Source organism: Neophocaena asiaeorientalis, unplaced genomic scaffold (genome assembly GCF_003031525.2).
Source record: "Neophocaena asiaeorientalis asiaeorientalis breed wild unplaced genomic scaffold, Neophocaena_asiaeorientalis_V1.1 scaffold65, whole genome shotgun sequence".
Taxonomy (NCBI): domain Eukaryota; kingdom Metazoa; phylum Chordata; class Mammalia; order Artiodactyla; family Phocoenidae; genus Neophocaena; species Neophocaena asiaeorientalis.
The window spans coordinates 6,521,561-6,540,181 of record NW_020173215.1 but is presented as its reverse complement, the minus strand read 5'-3'; the positions used below and the strand labels follow the sequence as shown (position 1 = coordinate 6,540,181).

Genomic DNA, 18,621 nt, shown 5'->3' with positions numbered 1-18,621 from the left:
CCCCAAGACAAGGAAACTGAGGCACAGAGAGGATATGATTTACTTAAGGTCACACAACAAGTGGGGGGCAGACCTAAGACTGAACCTCAGGCACATGGCTGAAGATCTGCTATACTACACTGCCTGTCTTCTACTCTACAGTGCATGAAAAGTAGTAATTAATCAGTGCTACTACTTATGTACCACTTATCTACCTTTCCCAAACATTTCTAAAGTTTAAAAAAAATATCTGCCTCTGTCTTTTCAAACTGAATGGTGTAGTTTTGATTTCCAGGCAAAACCTGATTCAGGTTCAGGGTTTATTCTACTTAGAAAAATGGAAAATGGAAATTTGCAGCTCCATCAGTGAGCTTTAATAAGGGCTTATCTATTACTTTGAATGCTTTTTGGGGAACCACCATTTATGTCATATTTTTACTCTTTGATTTGTAACAAACTACAACTTTAACTTAATGCTCTTCTTTGTTTGCATAAGTGTACGATCTAATCCACCATCAATCGGACTGGCACTTTATTATTTTTATGACTGGACCAGCAAAACCAAATCATTCATACTGCCTCTTACGATTCTCAGGACCAAGAATAAACATTTACTCGATAATATACTTGTCAGGTCAGCGGTCCTCAACCTTTTTGGCACCAGCGACCGGGTTCGTGGAAGAGAGTTTCTCCACACACGGACAGCGGGAGAAATGGTTCAGGTGGTACTGTGAGCGATGGGGAGCGGCAGATGAAGCTTTGCTCACTGGCCCGCCGCTCACCTCCTGCTGTGCGGCCTGGTTCCTAACAGGCTTCAGACCAGTACCGGTTCGCAGCCCAGGGGTTGGGGACCCCTGTGTTAGGCAATACAATCAGTAGCCAGAGTATAGTATCTAGTATTTTTAAAAACTGCCCACCTCTCTTTTTCCCCAATTTCCACGTGTTATTCATTTTTTATTCTTGATTAAATTTGCTTCTTGCATAATAATGCTAGGAAAAAACCCATAACGCATATCCAGCTCTGTTTATTACACTATTCATATCTACTACTATAAATAAACAAACTGGTATTCTGATTACTAGATTCCTATGAATTATCATTAATCAGTTCACCATAGCTCAGCCATTATTGGATGGCCTAAATGTAAGTTTCTGAATTTTTAAGAATGAGTATTACTTTTTTCATTCATGCAACAGTATTTATTAAGTGCTTACTATATGCCAAGATTTATTTTAGGTCCTGTGCTACAAGATGATCAAGGCACGTTCTTCCTCTCATGGATCTTATACTTCAGGGAAAGAAAACAAATTATTTTTAGGAAAAAAGTAAGCAAGACTAGATGATGACAACATTATTATCATAATATAACAAGACAACATGATAAAGACCAGAGGGCTCCTCTGATGGTCAAAAAAAGCCTCACTTAACCAAAGAGGTAACATTTAAACCAAGACCTACATGACAAAAAAGAGCTGCCAAATCTTTAAACTGCAAATCTCATAAAAATCATATAAGTTCTGAAGTCTATTCATGTACTATGTTCCAACGAAATTTGTTAAAAACTATCTAGTTAGTGAATAAAGCACAGGAACAGATAATTTATACAAGACGGAAGGCAAGTGACATTGATCACATATTCTCTTCTTCATTTTCTAGTTAAAAAATGTTCACTGTATGGGCTTCCCTGGTGGCGCAGTGGTTGAGTCTGCCTGCCGATGTAGGGGACACAGGTTCGTGCCCCGGTCCGGGAAGATCCCACATGCCACAGAGCGGCTGGGCCCATGAGCCGTGGCCGCTGAGTCTGAGCGTTGCGGAGCCTGTGCTCCGCAACGGGAGAGGCCACAACAGTGAGAGGCCCGCATACTGCAGGAAAAAAAAAAATAGAGTAAAGCTAAAAAGTCTCTCTTCATTTCTGCTAAGCTTCCTCTCTTTCCAAAAGGTAACTGCTGTTAATGCTGTACTCTTGTGACCCCTTGTTCTATCCATTTATATACATACACATATTTTAGGGATTTTGGTGTGTGTGCGGTTTTTTTAGCGATTTTATTTTTTAAAAGATTTATTTATTTTTGGCTGTGTTGGCTCTTATTTGCGGCACGCGGGATCTTTGTTGAAGAGTGCAGGGTCTTCATTGTGGTGTGCGGGTTTCTCTCTAGTTGCAGCATGCGGGTTTGGGGTTTTCTCTTCTCTAGTTGTGGCGCGCAGGTTCCAGGGCACGTGGGTTCTGTAGTTTGCAGCATGCAAGCTCTAGTTGAGGTGCGCGAGCTCAGTAGTTGTGGCACCTGGGCTTAGTTGCCCTGAGGCATGTGGGATCTTAGTTCCCTGACCAGGGATCGAACCCACGCCCCCTGTATTATTGCAAGGCGGATTCTTTACCACTGGACCACCAGGGAAGTCCTGGTGTGTTTCTTTAAACACAGAAGAGATCAACTACAGTATTTGTATTTTTTGACATTTCTTCCTCACCCTGATTATTTATAAATATCTGCAAAGCTCTTTCAATTACAGGATATACAGGCCTACCTCATTTTTTCTATTAATGGGTGAGTTTAACCTATTTATATTTTTTGTTATTATGATAATTTTTCTTTTTTTTTGTTTTATTGACTTCAGTTTTTTTATCATTCATATTTGTTTTACATTTGAGTGTATGTACATTTGAAAATGATACATTTAAGATGCAATATATCATAACAGCTAAAAGCATATACTCTAGAGGCAAACTCCCTTGGTTGAATCCTTTACTATGTGACTTTGAGCAAGTCACTTATCCTTTCTGTAATCCATCTGTAAAACAGGGATAATGACAGTACTTACCTCAGATTGGTATGAGAAATAAATGAGTTACTATACTTGAAGCACTTAAACAGCACTTTGCAAATTTAAGTGCTATACTTACTAATAATAGCAACATTATTATTGATTATCCTTATAACTCTATTTAATACTCAAACCTGTATTTCCATGTTCTATATAATATTTATTAACTCCTGGTGATAACTAATGAGATATATTTGATCCCTTCTCCCCACCACCCAATTTTAGTTGATATTTTTTTACTGCTTATCTTTATAACTTTAAGTATACTAATATCTCTAATCCTTAAATGATAGCTCTATAACTGATTGTGAAAGCTGAGGAAATCTGTGTACTTTTTTTTTTTTAAGAAGAAAAATTTTATTTCAAACAGGTTCAGTGGTATGTGTGCTACAGCAAAGGCTGATTGTAGCAGTCTCCTTTCAAACCTGCACTGATGTATAAATTAGACATTATTTGGGAATGATTAATTTCTGGTAAAATGTAGATTCAATCTAACATTACACCAATTTTTACATTTATTGTAGACCCTATTTTAGTACTAGAGGTTAAATTTTCATCACCAAAAAATGAGAATATCCTTACAGCTACTCCTAAGGTAATGAGCTATGAAATTAATTCCTCACTATTGCTTTGAAAATATACCCCTAGGTTGTTAAGAGAAATTCCGACTTCATCCAAATCTGTTATTTAATTCTTCAGTCATCATCTACTGTTGGCTTGATTGTCACTCCTCTTCTTATTTGACCCCCACCAATTAAACGCCAGTGTTTCTTAACTCTTCGGCTAAGGGCAATTTTTTCTCCTGCTTCTGTGCACACAGGATTAGTCAAAACGATTTTGCCCAAATCAGCCTTGACTGCACTAACTCTTCCTTCTGTCGACAGGGATCCTATGTTCACCATAAGTACTTCATTCTTAGACAGCTTTTGCACTTTTGCTGCTTTCTTGTCTCCTTCAGTGAGTACACCTAGAAGGCGTCTAAGCAGGAAATAGGAAATTTCCAATTCTGTGAAGACCTCAGGTAAAGCTCCAACTGCACCAAGTACCTGCCCCACCATTTCGTCAGCCTGGCACAAAGCGTGATCAATATTTTTTTTTTTTTTTTGTGGTACGTGGGCCCCTCACTGCTGTGGCCTCTCCCGCCGCGGAGCACAGGCTCCGGACGCGCTGGGCTCACGGGCCCAGCCTCTCCGCGGCATGTGGGATCCTCCCGGACCGGGGCACGAACCCATGTCCGCTGCATTGGCAGGCGGACTCTCAACCACTGCGCCACCAGGGAAGCCCTACTTAGTTCTTCTGAGTTGTTCTAGCAAATTATTGATCCAAGGAGGTTACAGGAAGCCCCAAATCTGTAGCCAAGTCAGTCAAAATCTGGCTGGCATCAGAAGCAATGGCATCTGGAGAACTGAAACTTTAACTGGTGGGATCTGCACTGACTCCTGTAGTGTTAATCTATGGGTGATTAATATCACCCATAGATTAACTCAATAGAGTTCAATTGAGTATACCCAGCTGTGGTAGAAATGGAACAGTTTATTCTTTACCCAAATAGCAAAATTCTGAATTAGTGTTCTGTATTTCAAATAAGAGACCAACTCTTTTTATATATTAAGATATGCAACTCTATTCAGGGGGGTTCTAGAGCATAAGGAAAAATTCCGAGTGATGAATGATGATTTTAATTTTTTACTCTTTGTGAAACTGTGCAACTCAGATTGGGACTTGAACCCATGGGCCAGGGCTTGAACCCAGCCAAAACCCAGACTGGGACTCGAACCCACAGTCTTTTAACTGAGATCACACACCTGGTCTCAGGACTTAATGAAGCTCAGGTTCTTGATGTCTCATTGCAGAAAGAATTCAGGGAGAGACAAAGTGAAAGGTAAAAAGTGGATTTATTTAGAGAGAAACACAATCCACAGAGTGTGGGCCATCTCAGAAGGTGAGAAAGGCACCAGGGTATGGGGTTGTCAGTTTTTATAAGGGTAGGTAATTCCTTAGGCTAGTGAGTGGGAGGAGTATTCCAGCTATTTTGGGGAAGGGGTGGGGATTTCCAGAAAGTGGGCCCCTACCTACTTTTTGACCTTTATGGTCGGCCTTGGAACTGTCATGGTGCCTGTGGGTGTGTCATTTAGCTTGCTGATGTGTAAAATGAGCGTATCCTGAGGCTTAAGGTCTAGTGGAAGTCGACTAGTCTGCCATCTTGGACCTATTTGGTTCTAATCAGTTTATGTCATGTCCTCAGGCTCTGTCATTCTTTCAAAGGTTGTGCTCTGCCCCCTTCCCTCCTGTTTCACTTGGGTCTTTCTGGAATTGTTCAAAAAATAGCACTGATACATTTTCATGTACATTTATTAAACTGCAGGAGAACAATGGCATGTCATTACAACATAGGACTTCATTATCTTTTGCAAGTATTATAGACTACTTATTTTCTCTACAGTGGTAGGAAAAGAATGGGGGGCCAATATCTTCCCTTGTAACATCCACGGCTTCAAAAGCAATATGCATATTCCATGTTAGTGTAAAAAACAACAAAATCCCAACACTCATATTTTACAGTAAGAAGAAAAGTACTAAACTATTCATGAGACAACCCATCTTTCTACACAGTATTCTTCTGGGGTGGTAATAGATAAACAAGCTAAGACAAACATGCAAAAGTACAAAGTTGCCAGAGAACAGGAAAAGACCTGAGAAAAATGAACTCTTCAAGTATTTTGTAAAGTTCTATATTTATTAGGTGCCTAAATTGTTTAGGCATTTCTAATTTTCAACCCTATACTAGGAAAGATGCTGAATCACTTTAATTTCATGTAATATAGGCCATAAAAGTCAGCACTCCAAATCTAGAGCCAGCATTTTCCTTGCTACATTTACCTGACAGTAAACAACTGACCAATCATGAACAGAAAGCAAATCAAACACACACATAGCTTATGATAATCTTCGTTCTGGGAGTCTGGGGTTACACGGATCTTCTTAAATCCCATTTCAGCCCCAAGAATGATATATAATACCAGGTTTTCTGGGATGCTCTAAACATGTAGGTCTTTCTAGGCAGGGCTAACTGCTATCCAGTGCCACCATGAACAGATTATAATCCAAGCCCAGGGTAAAGATAACTCCAATATACCAAGAGGGAGCCCCATCTGGAGCCACATCAGATACTTTTTAAAGTCCCCACATTAAGCTGAACTGACACCAGTGAGCTTCTGCAGAAACAGGACCCACTTTTGCAGTGTGTATCAAGCCAAACTGACACAATTGTCATCTATACTTTTATATAGACAATGCAAAAAAGAAAAACAAAGTGAAACAAATATAGAAGTTCTAGTATAGTGCCAAGGAATGAAAAGTCTTTCTTGGAAATTAGCTCTATTGCTAAAATGACACTCAATGTCTATTTATGCCATCTAGTACTTTTATCGCCTATCACTCAAGTACTTAAGCATTTAAGTGCAACACTAATTGTTTCTGGACTTTTATCCTCATATAGTTGATACATATCTCAAAGGCATATATGAAATAAAAAAAATACCACCATGTACAAGAACTTTACTCCACAAAAATGCAGACCTAATTTTTATCTTATAACTTCACTTTTAAATCACTTATTTTCAAGGTAAGTTTAAGTAGCAACTTACATTAGGGTTTAGATACACCGATATCCACTATTAAAATCTATTACCCTACCTCAACAAATTTAATTCCTTTCCATCTTAATTTGGAGAAGAATAAGAAAACAGGAACTTTGTTTATTTGTTTGGAGAGGTATCTATTCTAGCTGTCTATCTATTTATTCTATTCTAAGCAGTCATCTAAGGAAATACCACAGGTGGACTGTCTCATATGCTTATGTGAAACATTTAGCAAATAATCGAATCTCTTTTCAAATTTAGTTCTTCTTTTCCATGGGCTTTAAAAGAAATAATTAGGTTTTTAAACAAATTTTTTTAATGTTTACTGTGGATGTTGTATGTTTCTAAGAAATGATTTGTTCCTTTTTTTTTTATTGGTACAATACACAGAGCTTATTTAGATTTCACCAGTTGTACATGCATTCATCCCATGTACTTCTGCCATCTGAAGTCATCACTTGGAGGCAACAATGGAAAACAGCAGTGTCAGAAGACCTGGGTTCTTCACGAGCAGTGTGAAGGTGGCTTGAATAAGCCACATTAAACTATAAAGGGGGAAAAATAGCTGGCCTAATACATAATAGCAAATTATTTCATTTATATAAAAATTGATTACTTGTTTTGAAATATTTTAAGAGATATGGGGAAAGAATGTTGACATTCTTTTCATAGGAAGGCTGGTGGTGAAAAGCACAGGCTTTACAGTCAGGAGTCCTGTGTTTCTTAGATTCTAGCTCTGTTGCTAATTGGAGGTGTGACCCTAGGCACATTACTTAATCTCCATACTTTCAATTTCCTTGTATGCTTGAGACAATCCCACCTCAGAGGATTGTTGTAGGGATGAAATGAGGTAATTCAATAAGTGTTCATTCAACATATATTTATTTAGTAACCATTCTGCTTGGTGCAATACTGGTTAAAAGTTCCTTTACCAAATATACATATATATATATGCCATACTCTGTGCTAGACTCCAGAGATTAAAAAGAAGCTGAAGATACAGTAAAGCAACATTATGACAAAAAAATACTAATTTTACCCATGTACCTTCTTGGAAACAATCACAGGAATCTGATATGCTTTTGTGAGCTGTTACAAACAAATTTGCAAGACTGAATCCAAGTATACAATGTCAGGTCTGGATTCAGAAGATAATTCTGAACTAGTAGAAAACACACTTCAAGTTTAGCTGTTCACCAGTGGAATGTGTCAAACAGGATACACACAAGGTCACAAACAAGACAAAGATCAGAGTGATGTCATATACCATACAACATATAACCAGTATAGTGCCTGGCATAGGATAAGTGCTCCTAAATATTGATCGAAAACAACTGAATTTGAGTCTCAACTGATACTTTCACACTGAGTGATTCTGGGTAAGTTATTAACTTTTCTAAGCCTTAGTTCTCTGTAAAATAGAAACGTGTCTGCTTTACCTGTCATAGGACAGTTGTGATCAAATGAAATCACATAAGAATGTATCTAGTGCTAATAAAACAGTAATTGTGACACACATGACTACTGCTACCAATTAGCTTACAAGCCTGCTTGTAGGGGTAAGACGTTAATATGTAAGCACCAGGAAAGGAGCAGCACCAAGATCTACTGAAAACAAACAAAAACAACCCAGAACATATTTTCTAAAAATGTCATTTTCCTTGTGATGAAAAGATCTGGTCATTGTCAAACTGGTGCTGTGGCTTTTCTAACCCCCAGGTTACAGCAGCAGGCTCTGCTGAGTGGCATCTTGCACGGCGGAAGCTCTCAGTCCACGCAGGCGGCGGTGGGTTCGAATTTGAGGATCATCTTCATCCCAGGTCCTAATAAGGCACTGCGGGTAAGGTGCCTTTGTAGTTAGCCGAGCAAGAAAACCACAGCGCGTAGCCACCTCCACCTTCCACAGGGAGAAGGGACAGCCCGCCTGCCCACCTCACTCGGCCCGGGACCCCCGCATCTCCCGCCAAGCCTTGCGCTCTCAGTCCTGCCTACTGGCACGTAGGCAAGCGCGGCAAGAGGCTTGGGAAGCGCGGCTGGGACCGTCTACTTACTCAATGGCCGCTTGGTGGGCGCCTGCTGTCCAGCTGGCCGAGACTCCGAACACCGCGGCTCTCTAGCCTCTCGGGACTCGTCTCCTTTCTGAGCCCCAACCGCAGCTACAGCAGCCTCTCCAGGAACTGAGAAGCGACGGCGAGCTGACAGGAAAGCTGGGGAGGAGGACGAACCCTGGGCGGGGTGGCTGTTTGGACACGCCCCTGAACCCTCCCCGGCTCTTCCGCGCCTTGTTCCTGGAGGCGGAGAGGCGAGTACCCTGGAGGAGGATAAGGACTTAGGGCCCCGCCCTTAACACTCATCATCCTCTCGGCACCGCCCCTCCTCCCGCGGGCCCCCGCCTCTGACCTGGGGTGCTCCGCCCACTCTGGTCTCTGGGCGTGCACGCGCACTTGCTGGCCTGTTTTGACAGCTTCAGGCCGCCTGGAATGGGAGGGAGCAGGAGGTATCGCGAGAGTTGGCCCCAAGCCTTGTGGGAGCAGTAATTATGGCGAGCTTGGGAGTAGAGGCTGAGCAGGAGCCGCTCTTAGGCCACAGCATACCCGGAAGCAGGTGAGCGGATGTTGGGAGAAGGCCTTCTGACCCTCTTGCGCTATTGGGACTGGTCCCTTTCCCTGCATCAGGCTTTGTGGGCCGAAGGAGGGGTGTCAGGGTGGCGGGAGCCGGCGGCAGGTTGCGCGAGACTTGGAGATGCGCTTTCACTTCCGCGGGGCGCCTTGAGCCGGCGGGTTCTGTTGAAAGTGTTGAAGAAACGGAAACTGCCTCTTGTACCTTTACACCAACACTGATGCAGCCACCAAGCCTCTGCATTTGGCCCTTTACAGAACTGATTATACGTTTCACACAGTTTTATTCGAGACTTGAAGATACCGGTCTCAGTATTCACTTAACTAATTGCCTGATAACTTCTTGATACTTTTTTGCAAGTGTGGGTTTTTTTGATATTGAGCTGCATGTGCAGTTGGTATATTTTGGAGATTATTCCCTTGTCAGATGCTTCGTTTGCAAATATTTTCTCCCATTCTGAGGGCTGTCTTTTCATTTTGTTTATGGTTTCTTTTGTTGTGCAAAAGCTTTTAAGTTTAATTAGGTCTCATTTGTTTATTTGTTTTTATTTTCATTACTCTAGGAGATGGTAGAAAAAGATCTTCCTGTGATTTACGTCAGAGAGTATTCTGCCTATATTTTCCTCTAAGAGTTTTATACAGTAGTATCCAACCTTACATTTAGGTCCTTAATCCTTTGAGTTTATTTCTGTGTATGAGCACCAAACCTTTTTTAAAAATCACTTTGTTTGAAACCCTTTGGAAAATGTATTTGTCAGGTCCCTGATTTACTAAATGGAATATATGGAATGTAATTTTGTTTACGTTTTATCTTGAGATCATTAAAATTAATGTCACTGCTGAAATATATTGTGATAAGAGTGACATCCTCCGGGCCTAATAAAGCATTTGGGACTATGTGCTGCTATACTGATTTGTTCTACAGTGCTATACTTTTCACATCTATTTTTCATTTTTCAGCCTGTTCTGTTTCTGGCAGACTATTCCTCATCATGTTTTTGTTATCTGTTGGCAGCCTCTGTTTTTGTTGCTGTCTGCAAACTTCTCCCAACTTTTCTTTGGGACTTCTAGTTTGCTGTGGCTTTGAAATCATGTATCTAAGCTTAATAGAATTGTAGGGAGTTGGAACATGGAAGCTCTGACCGAAAGCTAAAGGTCTCTCGTATTAATCAAGTGCATGAGCTTGAGTACATGGACTTTGTGATTTTTGGATTTCTCAGCATTGTTTTTGCTTCCTCCTAATTCTTGGTTGTTTTCCAGATAGATTTCAGGATCCTTGAGTTATGCTTAGATGTATTCTTATGGTACATTCTGTCACTTTGTCCAAATAAACCTACTTTAAAAGGGGATTTTTTTTCTTTCTCTTTTGTTCAAGTAATTGATGCTCATTAGGGTCCATTTAAATTCAGATGTTCTGCCTATCTGAATTTAATTTCTAGATTTAGCATTTTTAAAATAAAAAGGGAGTATTTTGAGAATAATTCAATAAGTGTACTGTCTTTAAAAACGTAGATTCCCTAGTAAAGGGAACATATGTAAAACTAACTGGCAAGCCCTGTTCACTTTGAGTAAATTGCAAAAAGATGAGCCTAGTTCACCACCAACCTCAGCCTTTCATCAAGTCCTCAGGAATCCCCACTGACCTTATCCATAGAATTTAAGAGACCAGGGTTGGCAGACTTTTCCTGTAAAGGCCCATATGGTAAATATTTTAGGCTTTGCAGGCCAGGAGGCAAAATCAAAGTTATTATATAGGTACTTAGATAACAAGAAAGAAAATAAATTTCCACAAAATTTTGTAGTAATGAAATTTAAAATGTAATAATAAATGAGTACAATTTTTTGTAATACAAGTCTAATAATGAATGTTATTGTTCATTGTCAATGTTATTGTCAAAGTTAATGTTTTCTGTCATGAAATTGATTACAAATATTCAACTGTAAAAACCATTCTTAGCTCATGGGCTACACAAAAACATGTGGTAGGCCAGATTTGGCCTATTAGACTGTAGTTTGCTGATCCCTCTCTTAGAATATCCTAAAGTATTATAGGTGCTTAAAATTTTTCTTTGCAACGTTAGCCTAGTCTCTGTAAAACAAATATTACTAGAACTTATGGTTGTATACAAGATACTTTTATAGAACATTCTCAATTTATTTCTGTCTTTTAATTTCTATAACTTTTATACCATTACACTATTTTGTCAGTGACCACACACTGCTTTCTCTTATCCTCTTTCAATATGGGTTCTTTTTTCTGTTCAGTAGTTCACAGATGCTCTCTCTGGTAAAAGTACAATTTTATTTTTCCCCTCAGTACATCCATGTGTATTCCTCATAGTTTTTGAGTCGCAACTTTGAAAAACATGCTATCATTTTTTTAAAAATTATTATTTATTTATTTATTTTATTTTTGGCTGTGTTGGGTCTTCGTTTCTGTGCGAGGGCTTTCTCTAGTTGTGGCAAGCGGGGGCCACTCTTCATCGCGGTGCGCGGGCCTCTCACTATCGCGGCCTCTCTTGTTGCAGAGCACAGGCTCCAGACGCGCAGGCTCAGTAGTTGTGGCTCACGGGCCTAGTTGCTCCGCGGCACAACACAGGGCTCGAACCCGTGTCCCCTGCATTAGCAGGCAGATTCTCAACCACTGCGCCACCAGGGAAGCCCCATGCTATCATTTGAGTTATAGTTTGTAATGAAAATTTTGGACAGGACAAAACCCTTTAGCATTGCAACTTTACTTGAAGGAGAATCTCAAATGGAGAACTAATACCAGAATACAGCAATGATAATAGAAAGGAATCAAAATGTTAAACAAATCACATTGGAATGTAATAAAAATGGTAACTTGATTGAAGGACAGTTATATTCTCCTATGTTCCTACTATCTCCAGCAAAGAAGAAAGATACATTTCTTCACCAAAGTTATACTTTTTTTTTAATTTTTATTTTTTTTTGGCTGCGTTGGATCTTCATTGCTGTGCACGGGCTTTCTCTAGTTGTGGAGAGCGTGGGCTACTCTTCATTGCAGTGTGCAGGCTTCTTATTGCAGTGGCTTCTCTTGTTGCAGAGCATGGGCTCTAGGCATGCGGGCTTCAGTAGTTGCAGCATGCAGGCTCAGTAGTTGTGGCGCACGGGCTTAGTTGCTCCACGGCATGTGGGATCTTCCCGGGCCAGGGATCGAACCTGTGTCCCCTTCATTGGCAGGCGGAGTCTTAACCACTGCACCACCAGGGAAACCTCCACAGGTTCGATCCCTGGCCTGGGAAGATCCCACATGCTGTGGAGCAACTAAGCCTGTGTGCCACAACTACTGAGCCTGAGCTCTAGAGCCCGCAAGCCACAACTACTGAGCCCATGTGCCACAACTACTGAAGCCTGCGTGCCTAGAGCCCGTGCTCCGCAACAAGAGAAGCCATGACAATGAGAAGCCCGTGCACTGCAACAAAGAGTAACCCCCCCCACCGCAACTAGAGAAAGCCCGCACACAGCAACAAAGACCCAACACAGCCAAAAATAAATAAATACATAAATAGATAAATAAATTTATTTTAAAAAAGAAGGAAAAGTAAAATTTTTATTTTGAAACATTTTAAATCTGTAGAAAAATTGAAAAAACAGTGCAATAAATACCTGATTACCCTGTCATTGTTAGCCTTCTCCACACTGCTCAAATCTTTCTACACACACACACACATACACACACACAACCACCCCTCTTTTGCCAGACTACCCAAAAGTAGGTTGCAGACATTATGGCACTTTATCCTAAACATTTTAGTCTGCAGCCTCCATCTCCCCAAAACATAGACATTCTTTTACACAGCTATGTCACTGTTACCAGAGCTAGAAATACACTACTAATTCAAAATATCATGTACTATACAGCCTATAGTCATATTTTTCCAGTTTTTCCAAAAATGTACTCTACAGCTATTCTTTTTTAAAAGGATCTGATTAATGTTCAAGCATTGATCCTTATGTCTTTTTAGACTCCTCCAACCTAAAACTATCCCCTGACCTTCTCTTTTGTTCTTACTAACATTGAATCCTCTGATAAGTCTAGATTAGTATACTGTTTTCTTTGGAACATCTCACGTTCTGAATTTGTGGACCATTTCTGGGTAGATCCTGGTCAAACATTTCTGGCAAGAAAATCCCATGGCTTATGTTGAGAACATCCCAGTGTATTCTGTCAGGAAGCATTGGATGCCAGGCCATCCCACTGTCGGGGATGCCACGCTTGACTACTTGGTTAAGAGGGTGACTGTTATATCTCTCAATTATAAAGGCTCATTTTCCATTTTCTGATTAGTGGATCGACAAAAGAGTGATACTTTGAGGACTTTTGACCTTCCAACCAGTTATTTTAGGATTCACTGATGATCTTTGCTTTCATCCATTATTACATGGAGAGTAAATGGTGATTTTCTATCATCCCTTCAATATTTAATACCTGTCATTAAAAGAAGAAAGATTTTTGACTGACCTTCAAGTCAAAGTCACTCAAACAAACAATTTCATTACATTTTTTTTCAGAATCAGATTATTTACTTCTCTTAGTTCTATAACTTTGATAAGGTATGAGCAAATTGGTTATTTGAAAATGTTCAGGCTTATTTTAGTGATAGTTCTTATTCGTGATTATCAGTTAGATTTCTGATCTCCAGAAAATAATAATGAGTTCATTAAAACTATAATAGTAACCCAGTACTTTAAACTGATACCAGAATTCAGTGCTGTGGGATTGAATGGTGTCTACCTTTTGCTGATATGTAATAATAGCAAGTCCCCTACATACGAACAGGTTCCATTCTGAGAGCGCATTCGTAAGTCCCTAGGTACCCAATAACACAATCGGCTATGTAGTACTGTACTGTAATAGGTTTATAATACTTTTCACACAAATAACACATAAAAAACAAACAAACACAAAAAAATAAAACATTTTTAATCTTACAGTACAGTACCTTGAAAAGTACAGTAGTAGAGTACAACAGCCGGCATACAGGGGCTGGCATCGAGTGAACAGGCCAGAAGAGTTAATGACTGGAGGAGGGAGAGGAGGTGGGAGATGGCAGAGCTGAAGGATCGACAGCAATAGGAGACAGAGGGCAAGCTGCAGTTTCACTCATGCGTGACGTTGGTGGCACAGGTTCTGGTTCCTTGCTGGATTCAATTCTATCTACCCCCTTGAAAAAAACGATCCAATGATGTTCGGATAGTAGCTCTTTTTTTCTCATCATAGATGACACGGTAGCACTGGATTGCATTCTGAACGGCTGCTGCAACCTTCATGTAATGTTCTATGTTCAGGTCCTGTGCCTCACAAGCTAACAGTGCCGCCTCAAATAAAGAGAATCCCCTTGCCATTTCCTGCTACGTGAATCTCTTCGGTTCTTCAGTTACTTCTCCTTCCTGTTGTCTCTCTTAGTCCTTTCTCTGGGTCTCCAGTTTCATCAGGTCTTCATTAGTAAGCTCCTCGTGTTGCACAGCAAGGAGTTCGATGAAGTTGTACTCTTGCAGATCTAGCTCCGGCTTCTCGCTGAGGGTCACTAAGTTGCTGAAGACCTCTTTGGACTCCTCATCCACCTTCTCAAATCCATGAAAATCGTGAACAAACTGCAGGCAAAGTTTCTTCCAAACCCCATTGATGGTGGCGGCTGTAACCTCACGCCAAGCAGTCAGTGTTTTTTGTGGCCTTGTAGATGTTATAGTCCTTCCAAAACTGTTGCAAGGTTGTTCCTGATTCATCAGTCACCTTTACTGCCTGACTAAAAGTGTAACGTGAATAATATTTCTTGAAAGTGGTTGTAACTCCCTGGTCCATAAGTTGGATGAGGGACACAGTACTTGGTGGCAGATGTGCTACTTTGATGTTGGGATGAAAGTCGTTCATGAATGGGGGGTGGTCTGGAGCATTATCGAGCAGCAAAAGAATGTTCCAAGCAATATTTCTCTACCTCCGGGATAAAGTGGTGGAAAAACCAATCCTGGAAAATGGCCTGTGTAACCCAGGCTTTGGGGTTACTCTTCCACACAACAGGAAGAGAGCCCTTGTCTATATTTTTAAGGGCTCTTGCGGTACCAGACACATCACCGCTGCTTTTACGCTTGCTTCTGGACATCCTGGGCTTGAAATAAAGATACTGTTCTACTGTACTCTATACAGTACTGTACAGTAAAGTACACAAAAGCACAACCACTTTTAGAGGATGCACACATGTGACAATGTTTGCCAGACACGTGAACTAACTTATGTGATTGGACATGCGAATGCATATTCGCATCTTTGAAAGTTTGCAACTTGAAGGTTCGTGTGTAGGGGACTTCCTGTATCTGCATTATGTATTCCAAATTTCAATATATTGATTTGCAAATACGAGCATCTGGGGTTCTGCTATTTTTCAGGTACGTGACATTACAGTATTTTTGTGGAACAGCATTTACAGTGTTAAGCACTTCATATATATTATATCAGGAACTGATATATCTGGCACATAATAGATCTAATAAATGTTATTTCTCTTCTTCATTCCCTCTCTAACATTCCCAGTCATGTCACATTTAAAAAAAACATAGTTTCTTTTTTGAAGACTAACAGTACTAAGTCTATTTTAGAAAATAATGTTGGAACATAAGATGGCATTTTGTCTGTTGTGCTTGTTTTAATTATTTGAAAACATATAATGCTTATATTAGGGTAAATTTGTTAACTCTTTTTGTGTGCATATGTGAAAATGTAATGGGTACACATGCTAATGTTATCACCTGACAGAGGTAGGCTACGTGGTTAACATACTTGCCCTTAATCCAGGTCAAGGGTGATAATGAAAGGTCAGCCCAGTCTGGAGGGGCCTTGGTCTCTCTTTGGTCCACTAACAGAGCTTGTCTGGTAACCTGTGTTGGAGCAAAGGCAAATGTTTCAGGAGGTTCCAGGGCTATGAATGTCTTAGGTCATATCAAACCTTCCTGGTGTCACTTTTATATTAATTTTGCTGAAAGTACCCAACTAAAATAGCTTCCTACAGCAAAGTTAATTTGCTGTCATCGAGTAGAGCATGTCATAATGATGAGAGTTATTATCGTTTAATAGTTACTAGTTGTATATCCCACCTGTAGGAGATCTAATGGTTGTAGCTAGTTTATTTTATTTATTTTGATATACTTTATTCATTTTGTCAGTTTAGCAAATTTAAACATGCTTGATTCATAAGTTTATAGCATGCCAACAATAGCAAAATAATTGGTTCACAAAATGTTTTGCCTTTTTAAGCTGCCTCATGTCTCCCAACTTCCTATGCACAGAGATCCATAAATATAATCCATGGAAATTAAAAGATATAATATTTATAGATGAATTAGTATAGTAAAAACCAATATTAGTAAACTATACCTCTGTCATATCATTTTCATGACTTTAGGAGAGAGAAAATAAAATTATGCCACAGAAAGATTTGCATGTACTGAGATAACTTTATACTACATTTTTCTTCTTTATACCTAGAGAATGGGATATTATAGAAACTGAGGAGCATTATAAGAGCCGATGGAGATCAATTAGGATTCTGTATCTTACTATGTTTCTTAGCAGTGTAGGTAAGTATTAGAAATTATGCATAATTTTAAAAATTTAGATAAAATATCATATTTTAATGTCATTTAATTAAAAATTATTTTTTTATTATGGTAAAAACCACATAACATAAAATGTACCATCTTAACCATTTCTAAGATCAGAGTTGTTAAATATCTCTACATGGTTGTATAACCAATCTCCAGAACTTTTTTATCTTGCAAAATTGAAACTCTATACCCATTAAACAACAACTCATTTCCCCTTCCCTCAACCACCATTAACCATCATTTTGCTTTCTGTTTCTATGAACTTGGCTACTCTAGATAGTTCATATAAATGAAATCATACAGTATTTTTAATTTTGTGATTAATTTATTTCATTTAGCGTAATGTCCTCAAGGTTCATCCATGTTGTAGCATGTGTCAGAATTTCCTTCCTTTTTAAGGCTGAATAATAGTCTGTTGTATAAATTGTAGGAGAGGGAAAACTTTTCCTTTACTTTCTTAGGTTTTATAGCTAAGAAAGTAAAGGAAAGGTTTTTAATTTGGGGCCTGCAAATTAAACTGACAAAAGGCAGATCAACAGGAGAAAAGCATAAAAATTTATTTGATGTTAATATTTTTATGTGAGATACGGGGCTTCATAGAAAAGTGAAAACCCCAAAGAAAGGGTTAGACTCAGGGACTTATATACTATTTTAACAAGGGTCTCTAATTGTGGAGAGGTGACTAGACAAAGAAAAGGGGTTAGCTTTCTAGGGATGGTAAATTGTGGGAAAGTGACTAGGAAATACATGGGGGAAACTAATGGAGGATGAGGGTTATTTGAGTAAGGTTTGTTTGTGCAGACTCATCTCAGCATTGATGCTCCATCTGCAGTGATAAGAATATTTTCTTCTTCCTGGTACTGGAAGAGCACATTTCTCAGGGGAAATTTATGCCCAGTTTTTAGGCAGAAAGGGGGAAGACAGAAAGCCCTTCTGTGTCTGCTGTTTGTTAGTTGCCTTCAGCTCAAAATAATCAATATGCCAAAGCAGCATATTTTGGGGTAGAATGTTCTGGTCCCCTTCAGTATACCACATTTTGTTTATCCATTTATCGGCTGATGAACATTTGGGTTGATTCCATATCTTGTTTCTTACAAATAGCTGCTGTGAACATGGGTGTGCAAATATCTCTTTAACATCCTGCTTTCAGTTCTTTTGGGTGTATATCCAGAAGTGGAATTGCTATATCATATGATAATTCTATTTTTAACTTTTTGAGGAACTGCTATACTTTTTTCCATAGCTGCTGCTGCATTTTACATTCTAATCAACAGTCAGGGTTCAGATTTTTCCACATCCTCACCAACTCTTATTTTATGTTTATTTGACATTAGTCATTCTAATCGGGTAGTAGCTTATTGTGACTTTGGTTTGTATCTCCTTACTCACTTACTCTCCTTACTCACGTTAGGCATCTTTTCACATGCATATTGACCATTTGTATATTTTCTTTGAAGAAATGTCTGTTCGAGTCCTTTGCCCATTTTTTAAATAAGGTTGTTTTTTGTTGTTGAGTTGTAGTTCTTTATATATTCTGAATATTAATCCCTGATCAGATATATGATTTGCAAATATTTTCAACCATTCCGTGACTCTTCTTTTCACTCTGCTGATTGTGCCCTTTTATTCACAGAAGTTTTAAATTTTGATGTAGTTTAATGTATTTGCTTTTTACTTTTGTTGCCTGTGAACCTCATTTAACTTTTATATTGACACATACCAATAGTAAAGTCCAAGAATATTAATCTGTATAGCTTATTTTAACCTATTAACATTATTTCTGAAAATATATTTACTGAAAAAGTTAACCTTTATGAGGAAAAAAATTTTTAATATTAAGAACTGTAATTATGTTAAAAATGGTAAGGAATGAAAATATATAGGAATTCTCAATACTGTGATAGTTTATAAAGGAATGTTTTAGGGAATCAATTTTTTT

General features: G+C 39.1%; 2 protein-coding genes and 1 pseudogene across 5 annotated transcripts in view; 1 reads left to right on the top strand and 2 right to left on the bottom strand.

The window, feature by feature from the left end:
* The window catches only part of ABHD18 (abhydrolase domain containing 18), a 34,799-nt gene extending 25,994 nt beyond the window's left edge, over nucleotides 1–8,805 (bottom strand). For all 4 annotated transcript variants that reach the window (XR_003003305.1, XM_024745068.1, XM_024745070.1 and 1 more), the window contains exon 1: nucleotides 8,493–8,805. The gene's annotated coding sequence lies outside the window, so the exon portion shown is untranslated. The remainder of the gene's footprint in view (nucleotides 1–8,492) is intronic.
* On the bottom strand, nucleotides 3,414–8,798 carry LOC112399731 (eukaryotic translation initiation factor 2 subunit 3 pseudogene; annotated as a pseudogene).
* Nucleotides 8,806–8,898: 93 nt separating the features above from the next.
* Nucleotides 8,899–18,621, top strand: part of MFSD8 (major facilitator superfamily domain containing 8) — a 39,977-nt gene continuing 30,254 nt past the window's right edge. The window contains exons 1-2 of the mRNA XM_024745066.1: nucleotides 8,899–9,045; nucleotides 16,564–16,655. Coding sequence (XP_024600834.1) covers nucleotides 8,981–9,045; nucleotides 16,564–16,655 — 157 coding nt within the window. The 5' untranslated portion in view covers nucleotides 8,899–8,980. The remainder of the gene's footprint in view (nucleotides 9,046–16,563; nucleotides 16,656–18,621) is intronic.